The following is a 19138-nucleotide window of genomic DNA, read 5'->3' on the forward strand; positions in this document are numbered from 1 at the left end:
AATGCTCCCTCTATTGGCCAGTCTGAGTAATGAATCACGTTTTCAGCTTTTTCTTGGAGGACATGGCCTCGTATTTTGCCTTGTATATTCGTTTCTTTGATACACGAACTTTATGACGCTACGTTCTCTTTGGCTCTTTGTCCGTAGCTGTTCATCGGGTTACTGACCAGTGTTTTGGCCACCCAGGACAGAATTATCCCACTCACGAAAGTCAGAGTTGTATAATGCTATTAAAATGGATAATTCACCTTTTCAAGATGAATGAACAAGCTGAATATTGCTTTTGTACTTATTGCAACTTATGTCCCATCAGTTGTCATGTCATTTTGAGCATTCATGTACTTCAAAGTTGGAATGTGTTGGTAAAATTTCTTCTTCATAAAATTATTGCGGAGACCAATTACATTTGTGAAGAAATCATAATAACAGCATTTTGTAATGCTCTCGAAAGTGTCTGGCTATTTGGAATAAACCGCTGAAATAAATGATGAAACATCTCCTGTGCTATACCGCCACCTACTGTCTGCTGTCGCTGTTGTTATATACATTCTTGACCTTCGGCAGAAAAGTCAAATTTAAACTATTCACATAAACCTTTATTCACGTTATTAATGACATGTAGATTCTTTACACAGATAAAGCCTTTAATTGAGAAGCTTTTGAAGAACAGTCAAGTATCCAGGTTATTCTTTTTGAAATTGATAGTCTGATAAGTGTCTTTGACATCTTGTTTTAGCGCCTAACAAGCTTTCTATGTAATACTTATCACCCCTGTATATAAAATTAATTTTAGCATTGGCTCCTACCTTGCAGTCTGCCATTTATTTGTTAAAAGTACTCTATAATAGCAACCTAGCTCAATTGTACCTCCTGCATTACCTCCTGCATCAGCCTGGTACTTTAAAGTCTGTGATGTCTTATCATGTATTTGTAAGTATGTTTTGTAATAATTTTTGTAAGCCCAAGGCTATTGCTCCTTGAGGACAATTTAAAGTTGATTCAATTAAATTCAACTACATACTTTCTATGGAGACATCTGATAAGGAATGTCCTTGAATGAAAGGAAAAGGCAGTAAATAATTGAAGATATATTTGCACTCAGATACAGGTTGATTCAGTGCCAAGACGTGCAGAGACACATTCAATCTGATTTTTTTTCTATTGTTTTAAACTGGTGCTTAATTTTCTGAAAATTACAAGGTTTGTCAAGAAAAATAAGAACCTTGAGTCACAATTTGGGAAATCTGAAGCAGACCGATAGGCCCAGAAAATTTAATGCCCTGGACTGGGACCTCTTGCCAAAATTCACTCTTGCTGTGTGGGACTACATAATTTAGCCTGCTGTTCCTGTTTTTTTTTTTTTGGTTTTTTGTACTCAAGTGAGAGAGGCCCCAGGAGGCCACCAGGAGGCATAATGAATCACATTTTCTAGAGTTGGGACATAAATAAACATCGTTGGAATGTCTATGTCTGAAACTATGCCCTATTCACTATAAACCTGTTCACTGTTCACTATTATAGGGCACTCTTTGGGGAGTCTTCCATTTTGTGGAGAATATCCAGTGCACCACAATAAGTTGTCAAATGAGGTACCTTGAAGTATTGGATTCAGAATACTTACAATATGTCTGGTTTTGAAGATTTGCATTTACATTTATAGCATTTAGCAAATGCTTTTGTCCAAAAGAGCTTACAGAAACTAAAACTAAGCTTGTCTTCTATGTCTTTTGGTAATTTGAGTCGAGCCATACATTTGGCACAAAAGGTGTGAGATGCAGAAAATGGTTTGGCCTGTGCTTTCAGGTCAGAACTGGTCTACTGTTGGCTTTGTGGACAAGCATGAGGATAAGTATGTTATGTGGAATACAGCAGAGTGATGGAAAAATACATTTACATAATTTACTTTATTTGTTTGATAAAAGCATAATTTCTTTTAACTGTGATAATTGTACCATTCGTGATTTCTAAAAGAAATCTGTTATTTTATGATTTAATTTCCTGTAAACTACATCGTAATAACATCTGGACTTTCAATGTCAGAGAATGAAAAACTTTGAGAAACACAATATTGAATTCCCAACATTAAAAATGTTACATTTGGGCAAGGGTGTAATACCGTATTTATTTATTCACTTTTTCTGAAAATGGTGTTTTATTTTGTGTTCTATTTATCACTGTGATTGTGAACCATCAGTATATAAAGCAAGAACTTAACTGAGCAGTGTAGTTACACTTAGTGGTATGCACAGTGAAAACCCAGGTTTTCTGCCTTTTTGGCCAGTGTGATCAGAGAGTTGTCAAAGAGCCAACAAGATTATGGGCAGGTGTACCCAGGGATATTCAACAGCTCTCTCTTGCTTTGGTGATAGGCTGTCATCCATGACGAGATGTCTGCTGGTCCTTGTCGAGATGTTAGCATGAGAGAAGCAAGGAAAGCTTGAGTTGAGTATTCTCAGCACACCTACGGTATAAAAACCAATGTGAGGATGCAACTTTATCAAGGGAGTAAATACATAGACAAAAGAGGACCAGTCACTAAACCTCATGGGACACCATAGAGAATCTGCATGGAGTGGCCTAAAACTATGTCACCTGATATAAGCATCCCTCAAGGTAGGAGGAAAAGTACTGCCACACTGCAGGCAGTAATGATCATGACCAGTGATGGCACAATTGTCAGCAGGAAGCTTCTCTGTAATGGTGATAATGGCAGTTTCTTTGGAGTGTACTGGTCTGAAGCCAGATGGGATGGGACACTAGAGTTAGCTCTGGGTGAGGAAGAGAAACAAGTGATTGTAAACAACATATTCAAGGTTTTTAGAGAGGAAGATTCACATGCAACTTCTTTCAGGAAGATAGCAAGCTACAACAGCAACAGCATGTCTCAAAACACAAAACACCATGTCTAACACCGAAAGCCAAAATGGGCAATTATGAACACCAGTCATATTAAGTATTTACAGAAATATTATATAATGACATCATTTCGACCAGTTGATTAAATGGCTATTAATGAATTTACAGTTTTTGCTAGCCAAAGAGTTAGCCAACAAAGGGATCTACTCCCTTCCTGGAAAGAATCCCACATCCACCAATCAAACCCTATACCTTTTCCCAAAGCTCTGCCTCCAAAGACACACACTCTTAGTGCTCAACCTTCCTTCTACGTTCCACAGACATATGCAAAATAACTGACAGAGAGAGGACTGCCTCCTTGTATAGACATTTGCTGATTGGTTAATATGGACATTTTTTACATTTTTAGTTGCTGCTAACAGAGCATATGATAATCACTAGGATTTTTTTTGTGTGATTTTTAACAAGGCGCCTTGGTAGGGGAAACAATTAGCGGAAACAACTAGGTTAGGCCTAAAACTAGATCTGAAAAGAATAATAACTTACCATCAGCACTGCAATTTAGTAGAAGACTAAAGCTTAATCAGTGTCAGGGAATTGACCCACAGTGACTACTGTTCACATTGCAGTGAAAAAAAAAACAAAGCAGAGTTTATTGTAAGAAAAAATGTGGGAAATAAATAAATAAATAAAGCATAATTGCCCAAAGGACAAAGGTGGCTTACATCAAGGTGGCTGCACACTGTTTTTACAATTAGTATGATTTAAAAAATTATGTTGATTTTTTTTATGCTTGCTTTTGAGTGTATTGAGCTAGGGGTATCTATCTTGATAGTTTAATATTAATGCAGATTGTGTTGAAGAGAACAAATTGAATTAAAAAGATGATGAAACTGAGATGTGTTTTCTCACATTTACATAAGGGTAAACAAGTGAGCTAAATCAAATCAATGAAAATTAATTAGCATACATGGACCAGAATGTGGTTCATAATTCCATACTATGCATTAGATCCTTTTGCACTAAATGTGCAGTTATTATTCATTAAACACGAATAAGTAATAACTAATAAGATTTTAAAAAAGTAAATTCATAGAAAACTATGGCACAGGTTTGATGCATAATGTGCAAAAAATCAAAAACACAAATGCAGTAAATTGTACAAAATTTATTCTGAAAATAACACATCTGATACATGCTCTGTTAAACTTTCGTGTGAAAATTATTTTTTTGAAAATCCATGCACTGTGATGAAATTGATTACTTAACATTTGAAAGATAACTGACTGGAAGTTATGAAAGTGCAAATCACAAAACTAGATACAAATCCATTTCCACAGAATGTCACTCATACTCTGTGATTTTAAAGGCATCTCTAGCTCGTTCTCTCTCTCTTTGTGCATGCATGCATATGTGTGTGAAAGACCCTGCATAATAATGAGACAAATCTACCCCATGGCCCTGTACGGTGGATGCATCCGAAACTGACTCAGCACATATAATAAAAATAAGAAATTTACAAAGACATAATGAATCTAAATACATTAGCCTCATTTAACTTTTTGGCAGATTTTTGGGAACAGAGAGGATTTAGATCTAGCTACTTAACAACAGACAACTGTAACTTAAATCTGATATTACTAAACAAACTTGTTATTCCACTCAGCTACCTGAGGGACCAAACAATGAAAACACATGAATCACTGGCCTGCAATGTAAAGACAGCTCAAAGCTTCTCCCAGTTCAGTAGGGCAAATCCAGCACATGTTAACACCAAGAGCAAACACTGGCTCTAAAGTATACAGTGGAAAATAACACGGGGCTAAGCTGGGTGAAATTTCAAAGTGTTTTTCCATAGTGTTTATCCTGGACTATACAGCATTGCAAATGCAAAGTTTTCATTAATTATCTTATCCAGCATAAGACACCAGAAAATGTTCTGATATGTAACTACCAGTGATTTGTCAATTTGTGATAAATAATAGCCAGCCATAAGCAGAAATTTATGTATATGTACATAGTACTTGTGTAATGTAATGATAAACATGGCTACCCCTTTGGTCAGTAGTACTAATGAATTGCCATAATTTAACTTGCTTGGCAGTTGTTTAGTAGCATCTTCATCATGTTAAGAGTTACAGCCTTAGCCTAGTATAAGAGTATGACCTAAGATAATGTCTGTCTAATACATATTGTTGATTGCACAATACAGTTGAACATCCAGTTCTTGGAAAGTAAAGATTTTTGTCCTGAAGGCACACATTTTAAATGCCAGTCATAGCAGCATGCCATCATAGTGTTACAGGCTGGTTCTAGAAAATTGAAAGAGTGAAAGATCTTTTAAATTTATAAAAACAGCAAGAAACAGCTCTTATGGAATTTTATAAAGTAAATGGAATTTTGTAAAGCAAGTCTAAATGTTCTCAAAATACCACATTTTTCTATATGATAGCTATATTCAGATTCATTAGAGACATTTCAAATAAGGGAAAGAAGACTGCTTGACTTATCAGGGCATCAGTTCTGCTTGACTACATTATGGCATCTCTCATGCCAGCAGCATTGTTATATCTACATCATAAATACAAAGCCCTGCCATAATTGTGGACTGTACAACAGTCGCAAAGGGTGCTTTCAAGGCAGGGGAAGAAAGCAAAGAATAGCAGTGCATCACTTAAGAAGACCAAAGCAATTTTGGCTAAACGGTTCAGGTTCCAATTCTCTACTACATAAAATTTACTAGAAGATAGTAATTACACCTAATGATGATAATAATTTGCCTCTGCAAAGGCAGTTTAAGTCTAAAGTTTAGAACTGGTTGTTTTTTTGTTTTTGTTTTTTTTGTTTTTTGTAAAAATGGTGTAAAGACAGCATGAGAAAAACTAGACTCTAATCAGTATCTGGTGCTATGTAGGAGAGATACTTCCTTAAGACAAAACACAGGAGTCTTGACTTTTGGGGCTCCTGGGCTCACTGCTATTCTTCAGTTCACACTCGTCGAAGCCCCTTACATGATCCAAGAAGTTTGGATCCAGAAGCTCATCCGGAGTAGAGGAAGCAGCTAGGAACTCTGATCGGGCATCTTCATAGCCACTACTCTCATCATTTTCGTCCCCATCCTGAGCTTGCTGGCCATCTCCACCCTCCAGACCAGCCTGTTGGGACACATGATCCAAGTGGTCCACGTCTGATCTTTGCTCAGGTTCACAGACCTCCTTGTCCACTGAAGTCCCTTCTGGAGCTCCCTGAGGCTGAATGGAACCAGTGTACCTGGAGCAGCTGGGATCTACTTTCATGTTCTGCAAGAAGTAAGCTACTCTTCCAGTGGAAAATCCAGCAGGTCCATCTTTAGTGCCTGGTGACTGCTGGCTTGTGTCTGAGCTAAGAGCACAGACAGGCATTCTTTCGGGTGCATTTCCATCTATTTCTACAGCAGGATTTCCTCCTGGTCCAACAGCATCACCATTGTTCACTTCTGCCCTGATTTTAAGCAGGTTAGATAGAGCTGATTTTTTCTCCTGTTGATAATAAAAGAAGAAGAAACAATAAAAAAACCTCAAAGTTACAATTTGCAGTAAACTTGAAACATTGAAAAATATGACCACACAGTTATTTTTTGTTTGTGAAATTAGATGAGCATTACATCCTCAATACAAAATTTACAATTCAATATGTTATTCCTTAATATGAAGCCCTTTTCAAAGAATTTAGAATATCCTCTACCCCCCTCATAAACTCATAAAGAGTTTGACTTGGTCTTGTGGCACAGTATTCTGGCATAGAGAGGTGAAAACTACTAGTGTGATCTAAATGCAAGGAGAAAAGTATACAAACAAACATCTATCTTTAACACAACACAGGAAAGGTGTCACCATTTCCTAATACATTGCTGTGTGCAGTGCGACCTTTTATAGAGAAATTTTGGCTGCCCAGTTTTGTTTTTTTTTGCCATTCGTCTCCCCATCCTAATTCAATGAATCAAATCCGACTACTAGATTCTTATTATTCTCTGGATAGTCCTCCATCTGCCAACATCAGAACAACAACAGCTGACTGAAGCCACCAGTCTGCTTGTGATTCTTTTGTAACAAGGATATTAAAAGAAAATACAATATTTTTTACACTGAACTATATTCTTGCAAAAAATGTAAGTGACCTAAACAAAAACAAGGAAACATGTGGCTTCACATAAATACAATTAACACATTGATTCCAGCATGCATGATGTGTTAGGGCTCTTGTAAACAAGCCTGATTCAGTGTCATAATCAACCATTGTTTTTACAAAAGAGTCCTGAATTGAACAGGCCGAGGCTAAATTGTAATGGATACTTCAAAGCATGCTACATAAGTCTGGATAAAATTTTTAGAATTGAATTGTTCTTATCCACCATTCTGTTTCCTTTGTTCATCTACACAATATCTGTGCCATTAGAAAAACCTAATTAACAAATCATGTGCTTAAACTACCAACCAATAGCCCACCAAGGAAACGGCCTGCATATGGTTTAGGTACTGAACCTAAATTTTTTTCAGTCTGGCTAGTCACTGGCACAATACAAATGCAACATAATCCCTTTTGTAGACACAAAGTTCAAGTTGGGAATCAGTGTTCTGTGTTGTGATTTTTTTAAACAAAAGCAAAGGTAAGCTAAATAAAGCATTAACTACATTTCACCTGGAAATTGGCAACTTCCACTAGACATCAAAGACTTTATCACCAAAATTAAATCCAAAGAACTACCTAAAAACGGGGACTCTACTTTGCAACATGTGAAATTAGCTAGGCCTTTAGGGACACCAGCAGCAGTAGTTAGTTGTATACTGGGGCCAAGTCGCCATACATTGCAGGTAATCTTAAGGTCTTAGGCAAGCATAGGTTGTCTAAGATAGTCATTCACATAGGAGATAAACACCTTCAACAGTCAGAGATTACTAAAAATAATATTGCAGAGGTGTGTTAATTAGCGAAAGCGATGTCTGATACTGTAGAATTCTCTGGTCTCATCACAAGGTAGAGTGGCGATATAAAGTACAGCTGGTAATCTTCGCTGAACTGCTGGATTTTCAAGTGGTGGTCAAAAAACAATGTGGGGTTTATAGATAATTGGACCACATTTGAGGGCAAGCCTGGCCTTTTACGGTGGGATGTTTTCCATCCTACCAGGGAGAGTGCTGCTCTCCTTTCTTGTAACATAAGACACAGTTTTATGACAGACTTAGTTAATCTATGACAATCCAGAGTGGAGGACAGGCAGCAGACAAAGAGGCTAAACCAACCATCTGCTGGTCGCTACATGACATCACCTGAAGTTCATCATACTGACACCGTGTCTGTTCCCCAAGCTAAGCAGAAATACAGAAAACAATGAAAAACATGTCTTAATAACCTAATTTTTATTAGAGTAACTGATTCACAAAACACTGCCTGCCCCATTTTCATCTAAAGATGGGTTTACTAAATGTTAGATCACTAACATCTGAAGTGCTCATGATAAATGAAATCCTAATAGAACATAGATTTAATGCACTTTGTCTAACAGAAACCTGGATCGAGCCAAATAAGTACATAGCTTTTAATGAAGTGTGTGCTTCTGGCTATAGCTATGTACACCGCCCTCGTCTAACTGGCCGTGAAGGCGGCATTGCAGTTATTTATACCGACACATTAGGCATAGACCGGAAAGCTGGTTCTTTGAAATTATTTTTACTAGCATAAATAATTTAGCCAGTGATAAGAGGCCCACCTAGCCTTTTCCACTAATTGGTATCTACAGGCCACCAGGACCCTACTCAGCATTTATTAATTAATTTGCATATTTCCTCTCTAATCTATTCACTCTAGTAGAAAGAGCCATTATTGTTGGTTATTTCAATATTAATTGTGAAAGTGCCTAAGACCCTCTGAGATCGGCCTTTAATTGAATACTTGAATCAATTGGTTTCACCCAACGTACAAGAGAACCCACACACTCTTGTGGACATACGCTACACTTAGCACTGACATACTGGTGTTGACATAGAGAACATAGTTATACTACTCCAGTCTGATGCCATCTCAAATCATTTCCTCATTTCATTTGAACTACATATAAGCCATAATTTAGTAATCTCACCTCACTACCACACCAAACACACAATCACGTCACCCACTGCATCTAGATGTATTGCAAATCTCCCAGACTTGTCATTTGCGACTAGGATACCCTCAAACCCCATCTCTGACAAAACAGAGATGGTTCTAGTAGGCCCAGAGACAGCAGGGTCCTAGCTCTCTAATTACTCAATGAACCTCAATGGTCTCCCAATCACATCTTCTCTAACAGTCAAAGATCTTGGCTTAATTATGGCTGCCAGTCTCTCCTTCGAAGCTCATGTACAAAATTGTTCTAGGAATGCCTATCTTCTCCTCAGGAACATTGTGCAGATTAGGAGCATACACTCCTTACATGATGCAGAAAAGCTAGTCCATGCATTTATCACTTCAAGATTGGACTACTGTAATGCCTTACTATCTGGCTGTACCACTAAGTGCCTAAACAACCTCAAGCTAGTTCAAAATGCAGCAGCCAGAGTTCTTACTAGAACTAGAAAATGTAATAACATCACTCCTATCTTAGCTGCTTTACATTGGCTCCCAGTAAAATATCTTATTGATTCTAAAATAGTTATAAATACTCACAAAATACATTACAAAATAATGACCTACAAAGCACTGAATGGTCTTGCCCCACAGTACCTTACAGAACGCCTAGTGCATTACGAGCCACCATGTCTGCTTAGGTCAAAAGGTGCAGGCTCTTTACTAGTACCAAGAATAAGAAAATCTACCACAGGGGGCAGAGCCTTTTCTTATAAAGGTCCCTACACTATGGAATAACCTTCCTGTAAATGTTTGAGACTCAGACACAGTCTCAATATTTAAGGCAAGGCTGAACCTCTGTACAGTCAGGCATTTTATTAACTACTTCCCATCTTAGGTAAAGGTGTAGATCTGGAGATCCATGGGCATTGAGAGTTATGGTAAACTGGGATATTATGATGCTGTCACTTCACCTTTCTTTTGTCACTCAAGTTTCTTGACTGAGAGTGGCAGAGTGCTGATGTTCCAGGGTGCCCTCGTGCCTGTGGCTCCTTCTGGTTCTATACTTTTAGCTATGCTGCTATAGCTAGACCTGCTGGAGTCCATCTTTGCACATTATAGTTCCCTAATTTACACACCCTCATACCTGGACATGCCTAATAATCTATTCTCTCTTCATGCTGAGGTACACCTACCCCGATGTCATGATATCACAGAGCCTCAACCTGTCTCATAGCTACTCCAACTACCCCCTGATGTCCCCTGCTGTAGCCTAGTACACCTGCACCCCAGCCAACTACTTCACTGTTGCCCTTGATGGATGTTCTCATGCGCGATGTGTTTCAGACATGTGCACACCTTCAGAACCAGAGTATCATTTTATTATTTGTTTATGTATCTTTAATTTATTTATTTATCTTTCACTAATTTTTCTGCCTCTTATTGTCTATATCATTATTATTTTGGAGGTTGCCCCCCCCCCCCCGGGAAAACTCTAGGGAGTTTTTCCTTGCCACTATCATGCTTGGCTTGCTCACTGGGGGCTTGGACTCAAACATCTGTAAAGCTGCTTTGTGACAACATCTGTTGTAAAAAGCACTATATCAATAAATTTGACTTTGATTTGACTTAATGTTTGCCCAAAAAATGCTGTTATGCAAGTATGGCCTACTCTCACCTCTTTTAACCAGTCCACCTCCTGTGTTAGTGAAGCAACCATGTCCTCCAATGTTCTCCTCCGTTCTCTCTCTCGCTCCAGCTCCTGTGGAGGAGAGGGAGAATCAAAGATAAGGGGGCCAGGAAAAAAAAATGAGAGAAAGAGGAGGACAGAGAGAGTGAGGAAGAGAGAGAGAAAGAGAGTTTCTGTTCAACTTCTATGCTCTTAAACTGTTTGCAGTGTAATTACAAACTGGGACACTGTCATTTATTTTTAGTAATTTTATTCATGATCTCTGATTACTTGTTTTTCCAGAGAAAGAAATGCTAGCTGACTGCAACAGATAAATATAAAAACAGAAATAAGATCTTACTCTACAAAGTGAAATATTCATGTTTATACAATCCATGGCCAAAGGCATGTGGACATCCCTCCAAATTACCAAGATCAATAGCCAGTCTCATTGTTAACTGATGTATAAGCACATAGCCATGCAACCATCATAGATAGGCACTGGCAGGAAAAGGGGCTGTGCTGAAGAGCTCAGTGATTCGGTGGCATGGCACTGCCACCAAGCCACAAGTCCATTTGTAAAATTTCTGCTCTGTTAGATCTGCCCTGGTTAACCGTAAGTGCTATTATTGTGAGATGGAAGTGTTCAAGAGCAACAACAGCTGCCATGGCTACTGCAACCCCCCTGTGATGTCCACTGCTGTATCCCACCACACCTCCACCCCAGCCAACTACTTCTCAATTGCCCTTGATGGACACACTCTTGTGGGATGGGCTTCGGACACCTGCACACCATCCGGGCAAGACTAGGACTTATAGATAAGCGGACTAGAGATTAATTGCTCGTTTTTTCACTTTATTATTATTTATTTATTTTTCTCTTAAAATTGTTATTATTGTGGTGACCGTTGTCAACCAGAGGAGGATGGGCCCCCCCTTTGAGTCTTGGTTCCTCTCAAGGTTTCTTCCTTATGCTCTAGAGAGTTTTACCTTGCCACTGTCAGCCTTGGCTTGCTCAGTGGGGGCTTGAACTTGGACATTTGCTTTGTGACGTTATCTGTTGTAAAAAGCACTATATAAATAAATTTGATTTGATCTAAGATGTTATTTTTATCTGTAATTTTAAAAGTGGCCCTGTTTAATTGATGTGTACATAATAAACAAGTTAACACTAACAAATTTACACATAATTGACCTAAGCTTCTGAATGGCTTTTAATAGTAGGCTTAGAATAGGTGCACTATAAGAAGTAGTGATTTTACCATCCTGATTTCATGAGCCTCCCTTTGTGTTTCAGCAAGCATCTCCTCAGCCCCCAGCAGAGCATCCTGGAGACAGTCCACCTGGAATAACACCACCTCCTGTTTGAGCTCAAGAGTCTGCAGTTCCTGCAAGCAGTCTTCATAGTTTGCCTGGAGCTCCATCTGCACCAAAGCAAAAAAAAAACAACAATACATTGGTGCTGTATTAAACTCAAAATTCATTTTGTGATCACCTGGTCTGTAAGTGAAATGTGAAAGTGTAGGACAGCAAAATTCAGTGGACAGTTGAAAAATGTAGATTATGTAGGGCCAGAATTCATACCCTTCCATGAAGCACATTTTTGCCTTTATAAGATTTGTTGCACTGTTTAATGCTAAGTTACTGACCAATTCCCATGGAATTTGCCTATGACTATAAAGGGAGAAAACAAACTACTAAAAATGTTGTTTACAGACTACTAGAAGTCTATCATCACAGAACTGTTTTAGTCTTTAGCGGGCTGTTAATATCAAGATATGTGCAGCAAGTTGCACAATTATTCATGAATCATTCAGAATTAGATGAAATATGATACCATATTTGTCACAGCATGCTCCTCTTCACTCTGTTGCAAAGAATTAAATAAAAACAGATGAATATCATATTGAGCAAATTATTATGCATACAAGAAAAATACAACTATGCTGAGACTGCAAGAGGTTTTCACTAGATTGTGAACTCATGATTGTATTACATATTAATATGTATTTCTTACATCTGTGACTCTATCATTGGAGGTAATTCAGTCAGTTAGCTGGGTAGACTTTGAGCTGCATTTGGGCGAAGTTGGTGCCAATCACTGCTGCACAGCTTAAATATTCCACTCACAACCTTCTTGAGAATTAACCTGGTCACTTGTTGGCAAGTAGTGGCAACTTAACACAGTAGGTTTCTGCTTTCTTGTTGAAAACTCCAGAATACACCAGTATATATTTCTCCCAAATTTGCTTCCTAAAAAAGGTGTTTTTTTTTTTTTTACAGTATAGTCTTATATTTGGTTCAGTGATGTGGCCCACAAGCAGTGCTGTTGCCAATATTTTTGAAAAGGACTGTACCAGTGGAGAAATTGGGTGAGTTCCCAGTGAGATCTGTCCTGGTTAACATCCGGACAGTGCAAACACTCAGGATTTTTAACTGTTCTAGCTCTAGTATGCCCTTAGACACAAGCTGTATGATAAAGGGCTATGTTAATATGTGTGTTACGGTGATGTAATTTTCACCTGGCTATCTCTCATTTCGCCCCTTTTGCGCAAGCCGTGTCTGCTGTCACTGCGGTTCAGGCGTTTGGGTGTCTGTTCGGCCTAGTGCACAAGCAACACAATCAATACACAGAAATACACAACAAATTCAAAACCATGACAAAATATGATGCCATGTACCTTGTCTATCTGTCTTCACTGTAGTATTTGAACTATTTTGGAATATTACACATATTTTGTATTTTGATGTACTATATAAGTGTTTGAACAAAAATCCAGTTTACGTGACCTTTCTCTTTCTCAAACAAGTCTGGAATCCCATATTTTGCCTTTTTCCATTTTCCAGCTGGAGTGTTTCTAAGCACCAATAAATGTCAGTACTACAAATAACCTGCAAATCATATTTGGCATATTTAAGTGATGTGAGCAACAGATGAACGAGAACAACGGATTCCACCATGTCATTTAACATCATTTAACAACAGATTCCACCATGTTAACAAAACTGAAGCCTAAATAGAGAAGCCATTTATAAAAAATTAAGTACACTACATGAGCATGTAGAACCACCTTTAGTAGCAATAATTTGAAGCAATCATTTTATGTACGACTATCAGTCAGGAGGAATTCTGGCCCACTCTTGTTTACAGTGTTGCTTTAGTTCTTTGAGGTTTGTGGGCATTTGTTTATGCACAGCTCTCTTAAGATTCTGCCATATCATTTCAACTGGGTTGAGATCTGGACTTTGACTGTGCCACTGCAACACATAGATTCTTTTTTTTTCCCAGCCATTCTGTTGTAAATTTGCCAGTGTGCTTGGGATCATTGTTCTGTTGCATGACCCTGTTTCAGCCAAGCTTTAGCTGTTAGATATTATACAGAGTATATTATACAGGAGAGCTCAGTATACAGAGGAGTTCATGGTCAACTCAATGACTGCTAGATGTGCAGTCCTGTGGCTGCAAAAACAAGCCCAAATTATCACCCCTCCACCACCGTGCTTGACAGCTGGTATGATGTGTTTGTGCTGATATGCTGTGTTTGGGTTTTGCCAGATGTGGTACTGTGAATTATGGCCAAACATCTCCACTTTGGCCTCGTCTGTTCATTGGACAATGGTCCAGAAGTCCTGAGGTTTGCTCACATGTAACATGGCAACTCTTCCAAACAAGACATACTTGTTCAGTCATTGTACTTGGAACAGCCATTAATTTGAACATCTAACATGCTAACATGGCCTGTAGAGTCTCAGATATAGCTCGTTTTTTTTTTTTTGTTGCAATGTCTCTGAGCATTGCATCATCTGACCATGGTGTGAATTTGCTGGTACATCCACTCCTAGGAAGATTGGGAACTTTATTGAATGTTTTCAACTTGTGAATAATCTTTCTCAGCCCCCAGCAGAATAATGGACTTCAAACTGTTGGCAAAGGAAATGGCTTTATAACCCTTCCCAGATAGATGGGCAGCAACAATTGCTTCTCTAAGATCATTGCTGATGTCTTTCCTCCTGCTTTAATGAGAGGTGCAAAAAGATCATGCTTGCCAAGTAACTGTACTTGTGCCTAAAGGGTTAGGTTAAGTATATGAGTGATTTGGGGTTTTCTATCAGGGAGGTAATGAGCAATTCAGGGTCATATTATTAGGGAGAGTATGAGTGATTCAAGGTCATCCTATCAAGGTTGTATGAGTGATTCAGGGTTGTTCTATCAGTGAGTGTGTGAGTGATTCAGGGTCATCCTATAAGGGAATGTATGAGTGATTTAGGACCATCCTGTGAGGCAGTATATGAGCGATTCAGTGTTGCCCTATCAAAAACACGGGCTGGCAGAAAGTTTTAAACCCAACCAAGCAGGAGTACATCTTATCCTACCTGCTCAAGCAATTCACAACTGTTTTCCAACAACTGATATCAGGTGTTTGGTAGTGTGAGTAGAATAAAACTAGGACAACAAGTGGAGAATTTACAGCTTGTTTACCAAGATTGAGTGAATGACTGAGTGAGTATGTGAGTGAATTACATTCCAGTTCCATGACGTGCTTCGCATCTTAAAACCTACATCCAGACTGGCACTTGGCAGAGGAGAACAGCACAGAATACATCAATCCAATGCAATCTATACAAAGTCCCTAGCAACCATGCTACTTTTAGAAACATGCACCAATCAGAGGAAGTGGGGAGGTCCTCTTAAACACACCAAAACAAATGTAAATGTTAGCATATACATAGCCTATATGCACCTATATATAGCCTATATATGTGTACACACACTAAGTAGCACCATCTGCTCTTTATCGAGAACAGCTCATTCACAAACAAGGCTTCTGGAAACATGGCATAGTTATGTACAGTCATTCTACTTGCTACCTTCCAGGAGGAAGGTGCCATTATAATTAGAGGTGCACAATATATCAGCAGCTGATATATTATTTGCCATTGAGGACAATTTCAAATTAATTGTTAATGGATAAATATTGGATTTTCAGATGATAATTACAACTGATGGTTTTCATCTATCCAACAGATTAAGCCTTGTTCAATTTAGGCCTCATTTGTATATTATTAGTTACAAAAAAATGCATATAATCAGAGGTGGTTAGGTTTTCTTTTGTGAAATGTAATCTGTGTTCTGTATAATTTCCTATCAGTTTTCTTTTTTCTTTTTTGGTGTTTACTCATTAAGCAAAATGTCTGTTGTCTGTTTTACAGTTGTGTTTTTTTCTGGGGGCTTTCCTGTCAGGTTTTCTGAATCAGTTCAAGGTATAAGATGCAGAAAGAAATAAAATATAATTAAACTATTTTGTTCTCCTTTGTGTTAAGAGCCACATATGTTTACAATAATTGTGATGCCTGATTTACCTGTGGCATGGCTATTTAAAACCAATTAATGACCCATTTTTAGTTTAACATTTCTTACACTCACTGTCCTGATTATAGTTTGAACTTGCTTTAGAATGCATAAATCTGAAATTATTGGTTAATATCAGTATTGGCCACAAGGTACTAATTACCGGTTATTGTATCAGCGTAACATGAAGGCTCTCTGTATACAGAAACAACTGGTGGCTTGGTGGTTAGCATGTTTGCCCCTCAGCACTAGGATCTTGAGTTCAAGTCCTTATCTGGGTGGGGTTCACATGTTCTGTGTGTGTGGGTTTCTTCCCACAATCAAGAAACATGGAGGTTGCTTGGATATGCTGTAGTTTCTGATTAAGAGTATGCTATGTGCAAAATTGGCTGCCACTTCTCATCAGGTTTTTTTTTTTTTTTTTAAAGCAATATTTGTAAAGTGTCCTTGAGCTTGAAATGCAACTAATAATAACTAGATAACATTTATCTTTGTGAACTTTTTGCTAGGTTTTTTTTTTTTTTTTTGGCTGACCTTCCATAATACTGATGAGTGGCCACACAATCTTCCCCTTGCAAAACCTCAAAGGCAACCATAAATGTGAACTTCCCTTCATATTAAAAATGAGAGACATAAGACTAAGTCTGAAGCTCCTGGCAATCTCAAAACAAGTCCAAATTTCATGCTGACATGCAGGGGTACAGCATTGAGATCTGGAAGCAAAAAGATTTCACATTTGGAAAATGTATGGTTGCTTACAGAACAGCCCAGGCTTGTGTATAAATGATTTCCAAATGTTCCTCTCACATCATTCCTCAGAGGCCTATGAACTTGCAGATGATATAAAAAAGAATGCCAGTAATTAAAATAGAATGTATACTACTATAAACAGATAGCTATTTATTAATTTCTAAAGCAAATATTAATTCCGGTCCTGTTGAGAACTGAAAACAGGTGACTGACAGATTATGCACATTATCTGATGGTCTACAGATGGTAATTAAACATTTATAGAATACACTTATAAGATGATCTAATGGAGGGGGCAATTAATTTAATGGTATATATTAGGATATAGTATACTTGGCCTTGCAGGGGCCAGGGATTAACTCTCAGACAGAAGCTGCAGAACTCTGCTCAGTAGAACAACCCCCACCCCACACCAGTCAATTTCAAAATGCCAAACCTTTTTGGAGCAAATACATTTTTCAGGTAGCACACCATGTTCTGGTTCATTTTGTCATGGTATTTTCTGTAGGGTGAATATTTTTAAATAGACCACACTGATATTTGTGCTTTAACATTACAGCCAGATGTGACAAAGAGTATTAGCAACTCTCTTAGCAAATTAGTAAGTTTGATGAGGTGACAAAACCAGTTGTAATGACAAAGCATGCTGGGCAAGACCAGCCAAGGGTTTTGGGGCTGCAAACCACCACTTTCATGTCCCTCTGGAAATGCATGACAGCCATTTTGAATGCCGCCCCATGAGTACCTATTGCTTAGGGTGCCTAGTCATTAAGGCACACGGATTGTAGTCAGGTACCTTGTTAGCCACTGTGTCCAATATTACAAAAATTAATACAAGACTATTATTCCATAAGAGTGCCCAACAGTTTTAAGTTCATCAAAGTTTAAGTCACAACAGCACCCAAATATATGCTGTATGCTGTATCCTTGCAAAAACCATCTGTCTTAGTTTTAAAATCAAGTCTAAAAACCTATTGATACAAACTTTAATTTGAATATTGAAAGAATGTGGTAGTATTATCTGTTTTGGGTCTGAGTTTTATTTCTTGGTACTCATCAGCTTAGTTGTGTTTTATCTATTTTTACTTATTACTCATGCACTCATACTCTTTTTTAAAATCATCTTATATGTTTTACTTGTGTTTTTACCTGTGTTGTATTTTATATGTAGTCATTATGCTGATTCTATGTACAGTACTTTGGTCAACACAAGTTATTAAAAGTGTTCTTTATAAATAAATCTTACCTACAAATTAGAATATTACAAGCGGAAACACCAAGACACCATTTCAAACTATTGTAGCCTTAGACTTTTCAGAAATATAAGGGCAATCCCAGATTCTAACCAGATACTAATTCTAGATTAGTATATGGAGTATGTATTGTTATGCCTAAAATTATACATTAGTTTAACACAATTTATAACGCAATCTAACAGATCTTTTGCGCATCAGTTAGTAACATGCGCCAATGATCCACTTTGGCAAGGTGTGTGAAAGCTCAACGGCCCTGTTGATATGCAAATACGATGATTACGTCATATGCCATGACGAATTCGAGCGACACCTAGCGGCATTTTAGCCTTAACTAGCTACATAATTTCTCTGGAAGATATTTTATAATAATGACTTATCGGCCGGCGTAATTAGGTGAACCAAAGAACAGATCGTACAGAGAGTGATCTAGAAGTGGAACAAGGTTATTCCTATCTGAATTATTCTCAGAGTTTAGTACTAAAATCATATCAAAGTCTCACCAATTACTATCTTTGGGTTTGATAGCTAAACACAACCAGGAATGCAAAAGTAATCACTCTTGGTAGCTGATTATCCCTACTGGTGAATTGCAATACGAAGCTATTCTTGAAATTGCAACTGAATTAACGTTACGCATTTGTATTTTAGTCTCTTACAAAGATATGAGATCAGGACACTGATTCGTAAGTCTCGTCATCAGTCACATCGCCACACAAAAGAGATTGCTTCCATTTCATAACGAATAAAACAGTTACAAAAAACACACCACGCCACCCCTAAAAACGCCCAAGTCAGGACTTTGTTAAATTATAATTTATCGAGTCCTCATAAGGTAGATCGTTAATATTAAACGTAAATCACTTGTAAGTTGTTTCTTTTTAACTAACCTCTTGAATGATGTGTCGAAGCGACTCTTCCTCGCTCATGCCCCGCGAGAGGATTCGTTTCTTTGGCGAATCGGTTTTCTCCAGTGTACCCGAATTCATTCTGAAGACAGGAAGGACAACTTAAACCACGTTCTAAACAGATCACGAGAAAAATACAGTAAAATTCGTTTACTGTTTAATGCGTATTTGACAGAAGGGAGGTGGTTACAGACACAACTTCAACACTGGTAGGAGGAGCCTAAGTAGTCGTCACGGAGGGATCATACAGTGTTGACACTCTTCCCAATGG

General features: G+C 38.0%; 1 protein-coding gene across 1 annotated transcript; it reads right to left on the bottom strand.

Annotated features, from left to right (window-relative positions):
- Positions 1 to 4009: 4009 nt before the first annotated feature.
- si:ch1073-456m8.1 lies at positions 4010 to 19071 on the bottom strand. The gene is made up of 6 exons (XM_027020334.2): positions 18850 to 19071; positions 13129 to 13209; positions 12444 to 12473; positions 11869 to 12030; positions 10616 to 10699; positions 4010 to 6374 (listed from the first exon to the last, which is right to left on the bottom strand). The coding sequence occupies exons 1-6, from the start codon at positions 18946 to 18948 to the stop codon at positions 5784 to 5786; spliced, it is 1047 nt and encodes a 348-aa protein (XP_026876135.2). The 5' UTR covers positions 18949 to 19071; the 3' UTR covers positions 4010 to 5783.
- Positions 19072 to 19138: the final 67 nt, after the last annotated feature.

The sequence above is a fragment of the Electrophorus electricus genome, chromosome 20 (genome assembly GCF_013358815.1).
Source record: "Electrophorus electricus isolate fEleEle1 chromosome 20, fEleEle1.pri, whole genome shotgun sequence".
Lineage (NCBI taxonomy): Eukaryota > Metazoa > Chordata > Actinopteri > Gymnotiformes > Gymnotidae > Electrophorus > Electrophorus electricus.